This window comes from Protopterus annectens, chromosome 6.part0, assembly GCF_019279795.1.
Source record: "Protopterus annectens isolate FY-2018-M chromosome 6.part0, PAN1.0, whole genome shotgun sequence".
Taxonomy (NCBI): domain Eukaryota; kingdom Metazoa; phylum Chordata; order Ceratodontiformes; family Protopteridae; genus Protopterus; species Protopterus annectens.
The window spans coordinates 180,274,243-180,294,919 of record NC_056737.1 but is presented as its reverse complement, the minus strand read 5'-3'; the positions used below and the strand labels follow the sequence as shown (position 1 = coordinate 180,294,919).

Below are 20,677 nucleotides of genomic sequence, written 5' to 3'. Positions count from 1 at the left end.
AGGCCTCAGGATGCCCCATTGGGTGAAACCCTATCTTACAAAACCTCTCCAGAATACCCTTCTGACGAGATCCCTCATAAGAGACTTTGCAAGAGGAAGCATTTAGACTCCCCAGAGGAGTCGGTCACGTCTGATGCAGACCTTGATGAGTCAGAAAGGTCCCCATGGTCACCCTCTGAGGACGTCTCTTCTTAAACAGAGAAGTGACTGGAAGTCCATAAACCCTTCTGAGGAGGAGTCTGTATACCTGAAGGCTTTTGCGTCTCGCCCTTCCGCCAATTGGGTGTATCCACCTTTCGATGAACTGATGGACCTAGTTTGTCAAAAGGCATGGGAGAGTTTTCTTATGAAAGGTGTCCCAGTAGATGCTATGGTGGTGGCTGCAGCCACAAAAAAGGAATTTTCAGAAACGTCCTTGTCTGTCTATCCACCAAACAAGGAGTCTCGTACGATGGATAGAGAACACCTTTTCTTCAGCGACCTTTGAAGTCAGGTTGCTGAATTATCTCACTCGCTTTACCAGACTTCAGAGAGATCTTCTAAAAGAACTAGGAGATGCTCTCTAAGGTTCACTAGCTGAATGGGGTAGCAGAGAAGGTTTTTCTCTCAACTGTCCACCTTAAACTCAGTGGTCAACTCCTCCATGAGACTCCTATTTCTTATGGAGCAAGTAGGGCAATGGGCTCAGGAATTTCCTTAAGGAGACATTCCTGGATGTGCTTGTGTGAACTTGCGGAGCCCTTTAAATCTTTTGTTAATGCCCCTTTTGATGGTTTGTCCTTGTTCAGGCCAAAAGACAGATGCTAACCAGGTGTGAGCAAGAAGGAAAAACTGTCTGCCATAGGAGTCCATTTTCCCTACCTTCTAGACCTTACCCAAAAGTTCAGAAGGGAGGAAAAATGTGGTTCTGAAAATCCCATAGAGCTTTTAAGGACACACGTGATGATTCTTCCCCCAGGGGCAGAGGGGGAAGCAGTAATGGAAGACACCGACCATGCAACAGAGGGGGTCCGCAGAATCGGGGAGATGGGGAATCATTCCATGGTAAGCTCTTTCAGCGGTCCTGAAAGGAGGCCCATCTGTCCATCTCTGGAGGCAGTCTGGGGTCGCTTATCTTTGTACCCAGAAGTTTGGCTAAAAGTAAAAGACAAATGGGTATGAAGCATCATATCCAGAGGCTACTCCGTAGTCTTTTCCTTCTCCCTAATATTCCACCCAGTTAAAGGGAACTTGCAACTCTAGAAATAGAAACATTGGGCAAAAGAGTCGTCCAAACAGTAGTTGCAGACCAAATAGGATCTGGAACTTACTCAAGGTTCTTTTTAGTTCCAAAGAAAACCGGGAACTGGAGACCTATCCTGGATCTCGGCAGATTTAAATAAATCAGTAAGAAAAGCAAAGTTCTGGATGGTAACACTGCAGTCAGTACTCCCTTTTCTGGGAAAAGATGATTGAATGTGCTCCATAGACCTCCAGCATGTGTATGACCACATAAAAATGGACCGGTATCCAGGAGTCATTTGTGCTTTTAGCTGGGAGCCAGTCACTACCAGATGTCCTTCTTTTCCATTGTTGTAGTATTCACTTTGGTGTGAGGATTTTTGCCTCAGGCGATCTGACGTTGGCTCCTATACAAAAGCTTTTAGCCTGGCTGCGGTAGGTGTGTGGCACATCACAAGTAGGGCCATAAACCAAGGTCCTTAAATGTGATGTCGGCACGCATAGACCTCAGAACTCTTCAGCCGCAGACATCGTCACTTTGATCGTTCAGCTCCTTTGGCCGATGTCAGCTAAAAAAGGCAAATGTAATTGCGGCTGGCAGATGCTTCACAAAGATTTTGTCTTGGTCATTTGTAAGTCCTTTGTGCCCAAGACACTTCGCAATCATTTGGCTGCATTAAATTTATATCTCGAGAACCAGCATCTTAAACGTCCTAGCCCTTAGGAAGGACCCAGAGTCACTCGACCAAACTGAACCGCCCAGGAAGAGGGCCAAAGTTTCCAGGCCTGTTCCCATTGCCACTCTGCTATCGGATGTCCTGCCGGCTTCCTATATAGGGGCAGAGGAATGCTCACTTTCTCAATTAGCTTCGACGGTTCCCGCTGAGGAAGCCGTTTCTGCAGTCACAGAATGCACATCCGCGGAGAATATTCAGCTGTTGGCCCCAACCAACGTTGAGGGGGGATCCTCTTGTTGGATGACTGACGAGTCCTCTCCTACTGCAGGCTGGGCTTCAATCCCTGGGCCGTCCCTGAAGCCTATACCTTCCAAGAAAAGACCAAACATATTACTCCTGCTTCTGAAGCACAGCCAGATTGACAGTCTTTTACAAACTCTATTATGCAGGCCTTCATGGTCCTTAGGCCCTGCTCCTTCCACCATCCCTGTGCTCAGCCCTCACCCAGCCTCTGCCTCTTCTCCACAACCTCCAACTATCCAAAAGGGAGAAGGACAGCAATCTCAATATGATTCCTCCTCTGAGGAATCGGTCTCTTTTGTCTCTCAAATTGCTTCTCCTGTTGACTATTATTCGCCTGATGAAGACTCCATTGAAGGGGACTCCCCACCTGAAGATTTAACTTTTGGAGAAACTATAACTAAAATGAGGGAGTACTTCACGTGCGGCACTACCCTGATGTCTGACACCCAGAAGAGATATTTTAAACTTCTGCAATTTGTGTCTCCCTGTCCTTCAGCTGTACCTCCTGTGCTCCCAGCTTTCCTGGAAGCATTTAACTCTGTCTATAAGAACCCAGACTCTCGGCTCCCAGCCCCTAAAAGACCAGACAGGTTTTATAAGGTGCCTAATGACCAAAAATTCCTGGTTAAGCCTCCACTAGCAGACCCAGCTGTAATTGCTGTGGCTCCTGGCAGACCGTCTAGACAGGTACCTTCTGCCAGTCTTCTACCAACAGATAAGGACAGCAAAACCATGGATAGACTGGGGAAAAAATTATATACTACTTCCACCTTGGCTTTCAGAGCCATTAATTACCAAACACACATGGTAACATACGCTCTGGACCTAGTGTCCCAGGCCTCTACCCTGCTAGTCTCTACACCTGACTGTCCTACTGCCATTGCATCAAAACTTTCCCTAGTCACCCAAGTGGCCAGACACTATCAGGTGTAGTTATGATGCAGCAGAAGCCTTAGCCAGGTCCGTTCTGCATCTGCCCTACGCATATATTCCTGGCTACGCCTTCAACCCCTTCCAGAGGATTTCATATCCAAAATTATGGATGCTCCACTGGCCCACAATCTACTTTTTGGCAAGAATTCAGCTGTGCTCTTCAAAAACTTGCAAGAGAAAAGCAAAGAGCTGCAAGACATCAAACATTTGCTGGTGTTCCCCTTCCCTAAGTACTACAGGAATTATCCTGCTAAGACCTCAATGTGCAGCCATTTTGGAAGTCCCTTTGAGCAGTTATTTTTGAGATTTTCATTACTTAGATAGTTAGGATGGTAGTATAAAATGGGATTAGTAGAGACAAGGAGAAAAAAACTGTAACTCATGCCCATGGCATCATACAGACATGGGAATGGTGGGTGTCACTGATAGGAGCCTGAAACGTTTCTGGACTGCAGTAGGTACTGGTAATTTGCAAAAGGGATTGACATTTACAATCCTTTATATAATTTATTTAAAAACTATAACTTGAAGATTGCAGTTATTGTATTGAAATGCAATTATTATGTAATATAAAATGGGCATGTTCTTGTGTTTCTTTAGGTGCCTTCATCATGTTTGAAGACAAGATTGTGGCTGATCTTTCTTCTAGTACAGGGGAATCATCTGAGATGAATGAGAAGGAATCTGTTCCACAGTCTGATAGTAGGGAGAAGGTGGCACTCGAGCTGCAGAGTTCACTTAATTTGGACAGTGCAGTGAAAGCAGAATTAAAAAACCAGTTGAGTGGTGACTGTATGGAAGTTTGTACTGAGCTGTTGGCTGCTGACTGCCCTGACCAAACATGTCTCAAGGAAGTTCCTAGCCTAAAGGAAGAGTCTCCCACTGATTCGAATATAGGATCAGGAGATAAAACGTCTTCTGATGCTGAGGCTGAGGCTGGTCATGGTCTTGAAAATGATAGCAGCGAAGACTTCAAGGATGCAGATTTTGTGGGAAGTCCTACTAATTGTTTCTTTGGAAAGTGGGAAGGATTCTCTGCAATTCCAGAATGGAAACCTGCTCCAAAACGTAGACCAGAGCGGGGTGCGTTGAACTTGGCTGTGCTTTCAGGAATCCTACCAGGAACTGTATCTGATGAGGGTAAGTCACAATAATATTTTGCTAAGGGTCAGGAGAGCTGCTAGATTATCAGACTTTTATGTATGTACATTTCATGTACTCTTTCTCTTATGAGATATTAAAGTAGTTGTTAAATATATCTGGTGTTCCCAGGCATTGTAAATAGTATGTGGTGTCAGTTAAAAGTAGATACTGAGTGAATTTTCTCAAATCGTAGCATTTAGTTTTTTTTGCCAGTGAATTCAGTGCAGTTCCAACAAGCTCTTTATTATATCAGTGTTTGCAAGATGTGTTGTGTGCCAAGTTGAAGTTTATCATTTTAAAAGAGAGGAACAAATGCCTAGTACGTTTTGGCATCTAGTGATTAGTCATTTGGTGGTCAGCAAGACATACCAGTAAATTCTTGATCGTCAGACTTCCTATATTTCACATATGGAGCAGCACATCTGCTTGGGAACTTATAATAACTGCAGTGCCAGTGTTACATAGTTTCAGTTCTGATTTGGTAGATTCAATTCTTATCTCAATGCAAGTAAAGCATTATTTGTTTTTAAATTAATAATGTGACTACAGTTCCTCTATAGTAAAGTATATTGTTACTCTCCTCAGATATACTCATTCATCTGTTTTGCATTTATATGCATTTGGTTAAGTGATTTGCTCAAGGTTGTACAACAAGGAAAATGAGGCCTGAAGGAATTGAACCCTGTACTACAGGAACTACAGCTCGCAACCTTAACTCTCTGTGCCAGCTGCCAGCATTATTGCTGCATACTCTTGATGATAAAGCTCCAAGTGGCTTAAAGACAAAAACATTCCCAAAAAAATTATGTCCGCTTAGGTACAGTGATTTACATACACCAGCAAAGCATTCTGATGATCTTAAACGTTATATTACTACAATGAAATAAATGTCACCGTTATGATTTCACTAAGTCATCAAATGTAGAAATTTTGATTGCAGGATGTTCCGCCAGTGAGACATTGTTGAGAACTCCCCTTTGCTGTGCTTGGTATGGAAAAATAGTTGCTTGCTTGTTAACATCAGGTTCAATCTTTCGTGGTCAGTTTTCAGCTTCAAGAAATGTTTCAAGGAGCCTTTCCTTAAAAACAAAATAATTCCAAAAATAATTTGCTTTTGCATCCCACTGTCAAATCTGAGATTGTATATTTTCAGGAGATTAGTCTAGTCTCTAATGATTTATTTGCTTTTGCAATAGAAGGTGTGACAATGCACTTTATATTTTTCAGTGTGTCTTTTCATCTGTCTGTTACTGTACTTCTGGATACAAAGAATAGAAAGAATCAAGTTCTAGCACAGTTTATTCAAGCTTCTTTTCAGTGTGTGATCATTTTGGGCCTCGTTTGGATTTTCTTTGGTAAATAGCTCTTGAAACCCTTACTAGTCCTGTTCATTCTGTGGGATTTACATGTAAGTGTATTTGATGGCAGAAGGAGAGACCTTGTTTATGTCCACTTTTTAAATTAATTCAGCATTGTATTACATCTTTGTCCTTCCCTTATTCTGTTTTTACATTGCCCATGCGTTCCTTACCCTGCCTTAAAGAGCTGCTGTTGATTCCCTTTCCATTTCTTATTCTGAGAATCCATTCCATGGGTCCATAACCATTTCTAAGAAGTACGTTTGCATATTTAAGGAGCATTTGCTTCTGTATCTGCTGCCTTTGCCCCCGTCTTCCCAGTTTCCTTTTTAAGGGCTGACCCCTTTTGTCTCACTGACATTATCGTATGTGCCCATATCATAGCCCTTCTGGTATCTGTCGAGTAGAGCCCTAGATCTTGTAATCTGTGGTCATACCTTTTCTCCTGTATCCCACAACCATTCTAGTGTTTTCTGCACTCTAATGTCAATCTTTTTCTTTGGGCTGTAGAACTGCATGTCTTAACTGTGATGTGGCCTGACTGAGGTTTGATATTGCTAAACTATTTCTTCTTTATTTTTGAAATATAGCCCCTGAGAATATGTACAGGTATTGTGTTATCTGCTGCCATGTCCTTCTAGTCTACATGTGATAGTCACTTCATCTCCTTTGTTTCCTAAAAGCGTCTGTTCCACTCCCTCAGCTAGTATAGTTGTTGTGCCCTGGATGCCGTACTTTTCACTTGCCTGCTGCTGCTATCTTTTTGACCAGATACATTACTCATAAAGATGATACTTTTGATGTCTCTGAAATTAATGCACTGGATCTAGGGCTGATCCCTTAATACTCCATTAGTTACTTCCCGTATTAGAGACAGTTTAACTGTCACTACAGCCTTTTTTTTTGTCAACTTTTATTGCTAAATAACACAGCCATACTTGGCAGTATTGCATTCGGTGGCATAGTTATAATTATTCATATAATCATATTGCATTAACATTTATAATCATACTGTGTGGTAATTATCTCCCTGTGTACGATTATCATTTTAATTAATGCCAGTGATTCCCACAGACCAATAAGCAATTCCATACAAGTCCAACATATGTTATCCTGTGGGAATATTTTTGCAGTTTCTTTCGAGTGTGGAAATAATAGTAAACCTTCTTGTTCAGGAATTTTAAATATCTTATATTTAGTAGCGTATGTAGGTGCCATACATATCCCCATGCATCTCTCTCTTACTGTTCATCCACTGAGCTTCTTCTGCCCCAATTCCTTTTCATGTTTCCAGATTACTCTTTCCTCCTTTTCTGGAGTGCTTTACATACCCTCCCAACCAATATTTTGGTACCAGCCAAGACCAGCACATATGTTGCCACCTTCCTTTCCCCCAATAAGCTTAATATATTCTGTTTGGAGACTCATAAAAAGAACACCAGTGTCCATCATGTAGATAAAACTTCCGTTTAGCTTTTTCAAAGAAAGTTGTCTATCCCATCCTGATTTGCCCCCCCCCCCCCACACACACACACATACACACACTATCTTGGGGCTGTGTGACATCTAATAGCACCTTTTCACCCAGTTATCAAATCTCTAGGAAGAATCTCATTTTCCAATAATTTTAGATCCTTTTTCTTTATTAAGTGTTTAGACACTAGACTTCTCTCTCTGAAAAAAGGCTTTACTGTGTTGGTTTATGTAATATAGTGCCCAAAATGCAAATATTAAAACACTCTTGAGATACTGCCCCTGTTTGAAGACTAACTTCTTCCATTTAGTTTTCTGTCCCTCGCTTTTCTGATGCATTTGTGTTTTTAACTTGTTCTTACCTTGGCTTAAAGCATATTATTTCCAGGTTGACTTTAAGAAGTGCTGGTGATTAATTACTAGTTCTGTACCTAGCAACCTGAAAATGCCGTTTTCACCGATTGGATGCACTATTGAGTTTGCACTATAAGTAGCTATTGCTTTATTCTGTTTTTTTATCTGAAGAAGCTATATGCGAAAGTGCTCATCTGTGTGTTATTCTATACATTAAACTACGACTTGGATCTACCACTGCTATGTACCACTGGTTGTATTTTTTATTTTTATTTTATATATTTGCTGACATTGTTTGCTGTTTTCTTATCTGTTCTGAAACTGGTTCCCCCTATTCCTGTGGTGGTGGTAAAGTTTATAAAACGAAATGTTGAGGGTTACACATTAAAGTGTGATAGCCACTTTTCGATAGAAATTTTTCTGCATTAAAGGTGTTTGTTTTACTGTATCTGTTTTAATTTCTGAAAAAAAAAAAAAAAAAAAACTTCCAAAAATCCTCTCTGTACTTGATGTTCATTGTGCATACAGCTGCAGTCATTACAGATGGGTTATCCTGCCTTCAGGCGGGTCCTCGGTCGGCCGAATTCCAAAGTCTAGGTCCGGCGTCTGTTGTCGTCGCTTCTTCCCTGACGTCAGTGCGGCAGGGGTATAAAAGAGGCAGCCAACGCCATCTTCTTCAGTCTTTCTTGCCGCGCAGTGGCCAAAGCAGAAGCAGTTCGCAAGTGCCAGTCGGCCAGCTCCTGAGATTTACAAAAATATTTCAGCTGAAGTCTTCTTGAAAGCTAAGTACCCCGTTGGGGAAACTTTTCTTGCCTCAGACTGATGTCAGACAAAGTTAATAATTGCATTTCATGTGGGAAGCAAATACCACATAAGGATTTCCACTCTTTCTGTATACCTTGCTTAGGCCCAGACCACGACGTCTCGGCCTGCCGTTTTTGTGCTAGATTCAACAAGCGCACTATTAAGCGCCGGGTGGAGTTCACCCTTCACTATTTTGGTAAAAAATTTAATTATGTTGTCGGATACTCCGACTCCAGTTTTGAGTAAAAGACACAAAGATAAGGACCGACATACGAGGTCCGCACCGACTACTGACACCACGCTAAGGCCGACTACCGGTTCTCCGGATGTTCTTCATTCCACATTGCTGCAGTCCTAACACTTGGGGGTAGTCCGCTGTCCCAGTCGGCCCGAATACCAAAGTATATGGCTGACGTCGGTCAAGGCGATTAGTCTGACGTCAGGACGTCAGGGTACAAATGCGCATGACCGACGTCATATCCTCAGTCTTTTTTGCCGCATGGTCCGATGCAGAAGCAGTTTTGCGAGTGCAGGTTGGCGTTCTGAAATTTTCTGAAGTCGGAGTTTCAGACCGAATCAAAGTTGGCTAAGTACCCGTTGGGAATATTTTGGTTTTTCTTGCCTCAGTATTTAACCGGATGTCAGAAAAAGTGAATAACTGTATTTCTTGTGGGAAACAGATACCTCATAGGGATTACCATACCTTGTGTATACCTTGTTTAGGGCCTGAGCACGACGTTGTTGGATGTCGCTCTTGTGCTAGATTTAACAAACGCACTATAAAGAGAAGATTAGACTGTGCCAGGTTAGTTTTTGGGAAGCGGTGTAATTATAAAATGCCGTCGGATGCTCCGACGCCCGCTTCCAAAAGCGCAAGGACAAAGCAGCAAAGCCTAGGTTGGAAGAACCGTCAGTCCCGGACGTCGGTTCTTTAGAAGGCTCAGTGGAGCCGGAGGTTCTGCCAGAAGTTTCTTTGGAGTCTCAGGGAGAGACTTTACTGTTACAGGATGTGTCCTCTCAGGAGGTAGGCCAGGCTGAAGGGGCTTCTCAGGTGGTTGTTCTCCCTCTCTTCCTAAGGTGGTTAGGCCCTCCCCTTCTGTTTCCAAGGCTTCTTTGAGAGGCAGGCCAGGTTTAACTTCAGTGGGGGTCTCTCCTAGTTCTTCAGGATCTTTGCCTAAGAAACATATGCTTAAAATGGCAGAAGATTTGATTACTATGATTAGAGGTTCTATGCCCCCTCCTGATAAGAGGCCTAGGGTGGAACCTGAGCTTGAGAGTTTTGAGCAGTGTTCGAGGCTTCTGAGTCTTGCTGAAGACTTGCAGGAGTATCCTCCCTATTCTTTTTCTGATGTGGATGATTCTACTCCTTGGCTTCTCCTCCTGAGGATTTTTCTTTTCAGAGACTCTTCATTCCATGAGGGAGCATTTTAAATGGGAAGGTCAAGATTTCTCTGATTCCAGGAAGAGGCTTAGGGAATTTTGTTTTACCCCAGCATAGGCCTTTAGCTATACCTCCTGTTCTGGATGTGGTGGAAGATGTTTTTGCAGAGGCTTCCCTGAACCCTGATTCTTTGCCTCCTGCCCCAGTTAAACCTGATAGGTATTATAGGGTGCCTGAAGCTCATAAGTATCTTTTTAAGAGTCCTAGGGCAGACCCGGAAACTGTTTCTCAGGGGCCTAAAGGTGTTAAGGCTTCTGTTGTTAAAAATCCTGTTCCTCCTGATAAAGAGGCAAGGGCTTTGGATAGATGGGGAAAGAAAGTGTATACTTCTTCCACTTTAGCCATGAGGGCTTTGAATTGCCAGTTTCACATGTTAAAATATCAAAATTATCTCCTTTCACAATTGAAGTCTAAGGTGGATGCTCTGGCGGAAGGTATTGAGTGTAAAGAGTTGCAGGATTTAGTTCATGTGTCTGAACAGGTGGGTAAGCATTCCTTGCAATGTGGTTTTGATGCTGTGCAGGCCTCTTCGAGGGTGGCTGCCACTGGTTCTGTTCTTCGTAGGCACGCCTGGCTGAGGGATCAGAATTTAGCTGAGCATGTTAAGACTAGGATTTTGGATGCTCCGTTACAGTCTGACGTGTTGTTTGGTTCTCCTGTGGAAGCAGTTTTAAAGAAAATGGAGGACAAGGCTAAGTCTATGCAGACTGTTAAAGATTTTTTGCAGGTTCAGCCTCCGAAGTTTAGTAGAAATTGGCCTACTAAGGGATGGACATATCCTGCTTATGATTCCCAGTCTAGGGGTAGGTCTAGACGTGGTAGGGGCAGAGCTCAAGGTTCTTTTAGGCCTGGAACAGGGAGTTCACCTGCTCAGTCTTCTGGTGAGGGCAGGGGTCAGTCCTTTCGTAAACAGACCCAATGACCTGCCTTTTCAGCTGCCAGTGCTTTCTCGTCTGGCAGCACCTTTGGGAGGAAGGCTGGCACTTTTCAAAGAAAATTGGAATTTAATTACCCAAGACAGATGGGTATTGGATATCATTCACCACGGTTACAGGTTTTATTTCCATACCTTGCCTCCTTTCAAAGGCATGCCAGACATTCCTCCTCTACAAAGAAGAGGCTCACAAGCAAATTTCTCTGTTACTCCAAATAGGGGCCATTCAGCCGGTTCCTGTGCCAGAAAGGGGCCTAGGATTTTATTCTCGCCTGTTCCTAGTACCAAAGAAGGGGAACACGTGGAGACCAATTTTGGATTTATCTATCCTCAACACTTATCTGGACATTCCCAAGTTCAAAATGTTGACGTTACAACAGCTTTTACCTCTGCTGGGCAAAGATCACTGGATGGTAACTTTAGATCTCAAGGAGGCTTACCTTCATGTACCTATCAGACTAAGTTGCAGGAAGTATCTGCGTTTCCGAGCTGGGAATTCCCATTATCAGTTCTCTGCATTGCCCTTTGGCTTATCTACTGCGCCGAGAGTATTCACAAAGGTTCTGGCTCCAGTGATAGCTTACTTCAGGCTAAAAGGAATACAAATCTATCCTTACTTGGACGACTGCCTGATTCTGGCTCAAGAAAAGGAAGACCTTTTACAGCATTTGGAATATGTGATAGCAGTGCTAAGATGCCTGGGGTATTCTGTGAACGAAATAAAGTCCAGTCTAATACCCTCTCAAGACATGTGCTTTCTGGGTGTGAGACTGAATACAGCAACCCAGATGGCCTTTTTAACCCGGACAAACAAAAGAATCTTTCCCTTTACTTCCATCAACTATCTCTTCAGTCCGGGCTGACTGCAAGGACAGTCCTTCAAGCCTTAGGGTTCATGGCATCTTGTATTCTGGTGCTTCCCAATGCCAAACTGCATATGAGGAAGCTGCAATGGTATCTCAACAATGTATGGGCGCAGCACTGCCAGGATTTGGGCACTGTCATTCAAATAATACCTTGCATTCAAAAGGAATTTTTGTGGTGGGCTCAGGAATGTCACCTAAACAAGGGACTCTCTGTGACCCGGCCAGAGGCGAGTCAGATTCTAACGACAGATGCCTCAGACATAGCTTGGGAGCTCATCTGAATGGAAAGTGGATACAAGACAAGTGGCCTGCCAGACTACAGCATCTACATATCAACATGAAGGAGATGTTAGCAGTCCAGTTTGCATTAATGGCTTTCAAGGAGTTACTTCTTCCAGGGCAGGTGTTGATTCTAACAGACAACACAACTGTCATGTGGTACATCAACAAGCAAGGGGGAACACATTCTTACCCTTTATGCAGGCAAGCAATGATTTTATGGGAGACTGCGCTCAGCTTGCAACTAACTCTTCAGGCAAGGTTTCTGCCGGGAGCACAGAACTCCTTAGCAGATGTGTTAAGCAGACAAATCATGGATCCCCACGAGTGGAAACTGGATCTTCATGTATTTCGGAAATTGACAGTGTCATGGGGAACTCCAGACATAGATCTGTTCGCTTCTCCACTAAACCACCAGCTGCCAAAGTTTTGCACAAAAAGGTTTCATCACACAGCTTGGAAAGTGGATGCTCTTTCTTTCAGTTGGAAAAATCTTCATGTGTATGCCTTTCCACCTCTGCCTCTTCTCCCAAAGGTACTCCTAAAGGTCAGACAAGACAAGCCAAGGATGATTTTAATAGCTCCAGATTGGCCTCGGCAACACTGGTACCCGTTACTGAGGAGTCTGGTAAGGAAGCCTCCATGGCCTTTACCTTTGATTCCGCACCTGTTGTCTCAGAGGGACGGTCATCTACTCAATGTCAAGCTTCACTCTCTTCATCTAACAGCCTGGCATATTCTATTTTGAAACACAGCAGGTCTCAACTTCCTCAACAAGTTTTAAATGTGATTATGGAAGCCAGAAGACCTAGTACAAGGAAAGTGTTCGCAGAAAAATGGAAGAGATTTTTATTTTGGAGTGCAGCAAAGAATTTGGAGATTTCTGAGCCTAATTTGAGTGTGGCTCTTCAATATCTTACTGAGTTATTGGACAAAGGTTTGTCTTTCTCTTCCATTAAGATTCATGCTGCAGCAATTTCAGCTCACTATGATTGTGACCCACCATTGTTTTCTCATCCTTTGTTCAAGCAATTTCTTAGAGGGCAAAGAATATAAGACCCCCGTAGAGCTCCTACTCCTGCTTGGGATCTCAATTTTGTGTTGGAGAAACCTACTCTACCACCTTTTGAGGCTTCGGCTACTGCTGAATTGAAATACTTGTCATGGAAGACTGCTTTTTTGTTGGCCATTACTTCTGCAAGAAGGGTTTCTGAATTGCAGGCCCTTATGGCGGTTGAGCCTTTTTTGATTTTCCATAAGGATAGGGTATCATTACATACTAATCCTTCCTTTATGCCTAAGGTGGTTTCTAGTGTGGCTTTAAACCAAACTATTCATTTGCCTACTTTCTATGCAGATCCCCAAAATAAGGGGGAAAAGATTTTGCACACTTTAGATGTACACAGGCAGTTGCGTTATTATTTAAGCAGGACTAAGGATTTTAGGCAGTCTCAGCAGTTGTTTGTTTCTTTTGCTTTGAGTTCTCAGGGCAAGCCTGTGTCAAAACAAACTATTTCTAAGTGGATTGGGTTTTGCATTGCATTTTGTTATTCCCATCATGGCAAGGAGATTCCAGCTGGGATTAGGCCTCATTCCACTAGGGCTACTGCCACTTCAACAGCATTTCTAAGGGGGGTGGCAACTAAGGATATTTTGGAGGCAGCTACTTGGAGTTCAGTGCATACTTTCTCTAAGCATTACCACCTTCCTCTCTACTCTAAATCTAGGGCTGGTTTTGCCACAGCTATTTTGCAAGGCATGTTGACAGCTCCTGCTTCTTTATGATTTGCCAGCCTCCCTTACCTCTGCTTTGGGATTCTACCCAAGTGTTAGGACTGCAGCAATGTGGAATGAAGAACATAGTACAGTTTTGTACCTACCATAAATGTAGATGTTCGAAGATCCACATTGCTGCAGTCCAATTTACCCTCCCTCCTTCCCCTCTGTGTTTAGGGGTGGTTGTGTGGGTGGGGTTATACTCTTGTAATTTTGTATATATTGTACATATATTTGGTGCAGGAGTGTTTGGTGTTTTTTGGTTTTGGCCTTATCTTTTTAGGGTCTTCTGACATCTGGGGCAAGAAAAGACTGAGGATATGACGTCGGTCATGCGCATTTGTACCCTGACGTCCTGACGTCAGACTAATGCGCCTTGACCGACGTCAGCCATATACTTTGGTATTCGGGCCGACTGGGACAGCGGACTACCCAAGTGTTAGGACTGCAGCAATGTGGATCCTCGAACATCTACATTTATGGTAGGTACAAAACTGTACTTTCTCAGCGAGGCACATACGCAGCCCCTGAGTACCGATGACACTACATTACCGGTGTCTTCAGTACCCGAGGTCGCAGGCTCCTCTGTCCCCATTTCTACTGCAGATACCAACGCCACTCTTGGCAGGGAAACTCTGAGTTTAGACAGGCCTGCCATTTCTCAAGGTGTCTTCAGGCCTTCCTCCTTTTCTATTAAAGCTTTCACTAAATCTAAAGCAGCCATGAAAACCAAAAAACAGGGACCTCAGACACCCTCGCAAGGCGCCATGCCTAAAAAACAGATTCTCAAAATGGCTGAGGATTTGATTACTCTTATCAGGGGTTCTCAACCCCCCCCCCCTGACAAAAGGCCCAGGTTAGAGGAAGACTACCCTTCCTCAGATCAAGCCTCTATTACCTCTGAACATTCTGAGGACCAGGATTATGCCTATTCTCCTTTCGAAGACTCTGATGCAGAGGAGTTGTCCCCCCCCCCCCCCCCGAGGACTACTCTTTTGGGGAAACCTTACATACATTGAGGGAACACTTTCACTGGGAAGGCCAAGATTACTCCGATTCCAAGAAAAGGCTCAGGGATTTTCTTTTGCTCCCCCAGCATAGGCCCCTGGCTATCCCTCCTGTTTTAGATATATTGGATGATGTGTACACAGAAGCCAGCCTTAATCCAGATTCTTTTCCTCCAGCTCCTGTTAAGCCAGACAGGTATTACCGGGTTCCTGATTCTCACCAGTTCCTATACAAAAGCCATACTGCTGACCCAGAAACTATTTCACAGGGTCCCAAGGGAATTAAGGCCTCTACTGCTAAAAACCCATTGCCTTCAGAGAGAGATTCCAGAGCTTTAGAAAGGTGGGGGAAAAAGGTGTACACCTCGGCCACTTTAACCATGAGGGCATTAAACTGTCAGTTCCATATGTTAAAGAATCAACAGTTTTTGTTATCTCAGTTGAAAAGCAAAATGACACAACCAGAACAACCAGATTTAAAAGAGTTGCAGGATTTGTTGCATGGTGCAGAGCAAGTGGGTAAACATACCTTGCAGTGTGGTTTTGATGCTTAAGAGGCCTCATGTAGAGCTGCTGTTATGGGGTCTGTTATACGTAGGCATGCTTGGCTCAAAGAGCAAGCCTTACCAGATCATGTCAAAGCTAAATTATTAGATGCACCTCTTCGAAAAGATGTATTGTTTGGTGTTAAAGCTGAGGAGGTACTAAAGAAAATGGAGGAAAAAGCGAAATCAATGCAAACAGTGAAAGATTTCCTGCAGGTACAACCTCCACGTTTCAGCAGAAACTGGCCTTCAAAAAATTGGTCCTTTCCAGCCACGGACAGACCTCAAAGAGGCAGATACAGACGCCCAAGGGGTAGAGGGCAACCTCAAGGATCTTTCAGAGCCAGACAGTGGCAAGCACCAACCCCAAGAGGTGGAGAAGATAGATCACAGTCATTTAGAAAACGGACACAATGACTTCCCCCTATACCTGCCAAGCAAAGCTTTAATGGCAGCACCTTTGGGCGGAAAACTGGCATTATTCTCAAAAAATTGGCATATTGTTACAAAAGACAAATGGATTCTGGACATTATAGACAGAGGCTACAGGTTCCACTTTCACACCCTTCCAAAAATGAGAGGCATGCCAAACCTGCCACAAAATCAAAGGGCAGAGGCACAAAAACAAATTTCAGCTCTCATGGACATGAAAGCGATTCAAGAGGTACCTGCAAAAGAGCAAGGTGAAGGGTTTTATTCCAGACTATTCCTGGTACCAACGAAAGACAAAGATTGGAGACCCATCTTAGACCTATCCATCCTAAACACATATCTGCAGGTACCAAAATTCAAGATGCTGACATTACAGCAGCTTCTTCCCATGCTGGGCAAGGAGTCTGGGCTGGTAACATTGGACCTCAAGGAGGCATACCTGCATGTCCCTATCAGACAAGATTGCAGAAGATACCTCAGCTTTCTTGCAGGATCAACCCATTATCAATTCTCTGCATTGCCCTTTGGCTTATCTACTGCGCCCAGAGTGTTTATGAAATGCCTGGCATCAGTAATCGCCTTCTGCAGACTACAAGGAATACAAATCTACCCATATCTGGACGACTGCCTGATCCAAGCGGACAGCAAGGACATACTACTGAAACACCTGGCGTTTGTAATAAAACTGTTGAACTTCTGGGATACACAGTCAACAAAAAGAAATCAAAACTAATACCCTCTCAACAAATAATTTTCCTGGGTGCCAGCTTGAATACAACCACCCAGATGGCCTACCTCACGCCAGACAAACAAGGGCAACTGTCTCAATACTTCAGCAAAATGGCAACCTTCACCAGGCTGACTGCAAGGAAAGTCCTGCAGGCTCTGGGATTCATGGCATCTTGCATCCTACTAATCCCATGTGCAAAGCTGCATATGAGGAAACTTCAATGGTACCTAAAAAACTTATGGTCTCAACACAGCCACAGCTTGGAAACAATTATACCACTAATTCCATGCCTTCAAAAGGAATTTCTGTGGTGGGCTCAAGCATGCCAAAGAAACACAGGTCTCCCTTTCTGTGTACCTTAAGCAACTCAAATCATCACAACAGACACCACAGACTACGCCTGGGGAGCACACATGACAGATCAGTGCATTCAGGGAAAATGGTCCCAAAAAGAGAAGCAACTACACATCAACCAAAAGGAAATGCTAGCCGTGCAAAATACTATTATGACCTTCAAAGACCTACTGCATCCAGGCTAGCTATTGATAAGGATAGACAACACCACAGTGATGTGGTACATAAACAAACAGGGGGGAACTCATTCATACCCCCTGTGCAGGCAAGCCATGACCCTATGGAACACAGCACTGGAATTACAAATTCAACTACAGGCACAATTCCTGCCAGGGAAGGAAAACACACTGGCAGACAGCCTAAGCAGAAATATGACAGATCCACACGAATGGAAGTTGCATCCTCAAGTTTTCACAAAGATAACTCGGGCATGGGGACAGCCAGACATAGATCTCTTTGCTACCCACAGAAATTACCAGTTGAAAAAATGTTGTTCAAGGACCTATCATCCACAGGCCTGGAACGTGGGCCTTTTCTTTCAATTGGACAATGTTGACAGTCTATGCCTTTCCGCCTCTTCCTCTGCTGCCCAAAGTCCTATTAAAAGCCAGAGCAGAGAGGCCGAAAATGATTCTCATTGCTCCAGACTGGCCAAGACAACACTGGTATCCGCTCCTGAAGAGCCTGACACATTCCCCACCATGGATCCTACCTCTAGTCCCTCTTCTGTTGTCCCAGCACAACTACAAAACCCTTCACAGCCAGCTCAAAACCCTAAATCTGGCTGCATGGAAAATTCCTTGATTTCCCAACAGACCCTCCTCTCCAAGGAGGTGCAGGATGTCATCTTGGAGACCAGAAGACCTTCTACTAGAAAAGCTTACTCCGCCAAATGGAAACGATTTTGCGCCTGGAATCAAGAAAAGGGCCAGAATCCTTGGGTAATAAATTTACCTCAAATTTTACAGTACCTAGCTGAGATGTTAAACAGTGGACTTTCCTTCTCCTCCATCAAAATCCACGCTTCAGCCATTTCTGCACAATACAACACAGATCCTCCTTTATTCTCTCATCCTCTCTTAAGGCAGTTCCTCAGAGAGACAAAGAATATAAAACCCCCAAGGAAACCACCAGTCCTTGCTTGGGACCTCAACTTCGTATTGGAAAAGCTGACCCTTCCTCCCTTTGAGCCAGCTTCTTCAACAGAACTACAGTACTTGTCATGGAAAACCGCCTTTCTTCTGGCTATCACCTCAGCACGCAGGGTTTCGGAGCTACAGGCCCTCATGGCTGTGCAACCTTTCATCATTTTCCATCAGGACAGAGTTTCCTTACGAACCAACCCTACCTTTATGCCAAAGGTAGTATCCAGTGTAGCTTTGAATCAGACTATCCACTTATCTACCTTTTATCCTAATCCACAAAACAAAGGGGAAAGACTACTACATTCCTTGGACATTCACAGACAACTTCGTTATTATTTGGACAGGACAAAGCCATTCAGGAAATCCGAGCAACTCTTTCTGTCCTATGCTACAGGTGCTCAAGGAAAGGCTATTTCCAAACAGGCAATCTCAAAATGGATAGCCCACTGCATGCGCTTTTGTTGCTCATTTCATGGAAAAACTGTGCCTACATGCATCAGATCCCACTCCACCAGGGCCACAGCTACCTCTACAACTTTCCTCAGGGGGGTCCCTACCAAGGACATCTTGGAAGCAGCCACTTGGAGTTCAGTGCACACTTTCTCCAAGCACTATCACCTTCCACTATACTCTAAATCTAGAGCAGGATTTGCCACAGCAGTCTTGCAGGGCATCCTTGCTCCTCCTAGTTCCACTTAGTGCCTGCCACCCCTACTTAGCTTTGGGATTCTTCCCATCTGTAATGACTGCAGCTGTATGCATGATGAACATAGTACAGTTTTGTACCTACCATAAATGTAGATGTTCGAGTGCTCATACAGCTGCAGTCCAGGTTACCCCCCCCTCCTTCCCCTCTTAGGACAGGCCTTATGACAAACACCTTCTCATACCACCTGTTTGGGGTATTCTTTTATGGTGTATTTGCTTGCAACTAATGTTTTTTCATAGCCTAGTATGAACCTATGAACCTATCTGTCCTGGGGTAATTATAAGCCTATCCCGATTCTGCATGGCTTACGCCACCCCTTGATTTGAGTATACTGTGCCCTTTTTAAGGTTTAGTTTACTGTGCCTCTGTCTAATAGTGACACAGGAGTAATCCCTGGGACAAACCTATGATCCCCCATCCACTTATCGAGATTCTTCTTGAAGAGATTCAGTGAGGTGCTCTGCCTCACATGAACTGGAATTCTATTCCAGAGCGAAGGGAGCCTCTGGGTTATGAACCTGTCCCTCCAAGTTCTATTTATTTCTGTGCTGAGGTTCAAGTCCCTCAAGCGTGTGGCTCTAAGGGATTTAGATTTACTCAGGTGGAGCATGTCCATTAATTCTGGATTTGACATAGCTTTGTATGTCAGGCATAGATCGCCTCGAAGTAGGCGTAATGCAACTGAGTAGAGCTGGAGTTTTTTTTAACCGAAAAGCATATGGCATCCGTTTGAGACCCTTGATCCTCTTGGTGAGATACTTTTGGGGTCTTTCTAATTGCTGCAGGTGTCTGGTAAGGTACATCCCAAAAGGGGCATTGTATTCTATGATGGGCCTGATGAGGGATGAATAAAGGGGCACAATTACCTCTCTTGATCTAGATGTGAAACCCTTCGTGATGAGGTGGGCTATGTAGAAGGTCTTTCTAACCACTTTGGCAATGTGGTTTTCAAAGGAGAGATTGCTATCAACTTGGGTCCCCAGGTCCCTAATGACTTTCTCTGTAATTAATGGGTTTCCGCCTATGTGGTAATTTGTGGGCACATTGTTTTTGCCAAAGGATATGGCTATACATTTTTTGGCATTTAGCTTTAAACCATGGCGCTGACACCAGTTATCTGTCTCTGTGAGACCTTTTTGAAGGATGTTTGTGTCAGCTGGAGAGTTGATTGTGGCACCCAGTTTGCAGTAGTCTGCGAACTTGTTGAGCCATAGTCCTCCCACGTTTGCCTGTACCTCGGAAAAGTATATACCGAACAAGAGTGGTCCCAGGACAGAACTCTGTGGGACGCCACTTGTGACCGGTTTCGAGTCTGACATGGCTCCAGCAACTCTCACTCTGTGGGTTCTGTCTTTGAGCCAGTTTGCGACCCATCTTGTGACATAGGGGTTTATATTTAAGCTGGATAGCTTATCTATGAAGCCCGAGTGGGGTATTGTGTCAAATGCCTTTGCAAGGTCCAGATAGGCTGTGTGGACTACCTTCCCTTCATCTTTGGCTTTGGTGACTGTTTCAAAGAAGTCAACCAGGTTCAAAAGGCAGGATCTGCCCTTGACAAAGCCGAACTGGGTAGGATCTAGTGTCTGTAGATCCCCAATGTCTTTGTTTATGAGCTCCATGATGATCCTCTCCATAGCCTTGCAGACTAAGCTAGTCAGGCTTATGGGGCGATAGTTTCCACGGTCCGTAGAGGCTCCACCTTTGTGGAGTGGGACCACTGTTGCTGTACGCCATTCTGTGGGCACATATCCTGTAGTGAGGCTGAGATTGTCTAGCTGTTTTATTTGAGGGATTAGTTCCTCTTGTAGTTCATGTAGGACGCAACCTGGGATGCCATCTGGTCCCATGGAAGCAGTGTTCTTTGCTTTGGAGAGGGCAGCCTTCACCTGAGCATCTGAGATGTTTGGGAGGCAGCCCTCTGCCGGGATAGATACTTGCTCTTTTGGGGGGGAGGGGGAGGGGGTGGAGAAGTTTGCACTGAACCTGTCTGCCAGGATATTGGCGATGTCTGTGGGTTCAGTGTATTTTTTGTCGTTTAGAATCAACTCAGAACAAGTCTGAGAGTTGCATCCCAGGTTTCTAACATAACTGAAAAAAGTCTTTGGTGTCCTGTGCAATTTTTCTCTCGAAGCTGGCCTTGGAGGATTTTATGAGGGATCGTAATTTTTTGCTAGTACTGATCAGAGATGCCTT

General features: G+C 44.1%; 1 protein-coding gene across 1 annotated transcript in view; it reads left to right on the top strand.

Annotated features, from left to right (window-relative positions):
- Positions 1–20,677, top strand: part of ANGEL1 (angel homolog 1) — a gene marked incomplete in the record, with an annotated part of 1,002,072 nt that overhangs the window by 76,087 nt on the left and 905,308 nt on the right. Inside the window, 1 exon segment of the mRNA XM_044073897.1 lies at positions 3,735–4,274. Coding sequence (XP_043929832.1) covers positions 3,746–4,274 — 529 coding nt within the window.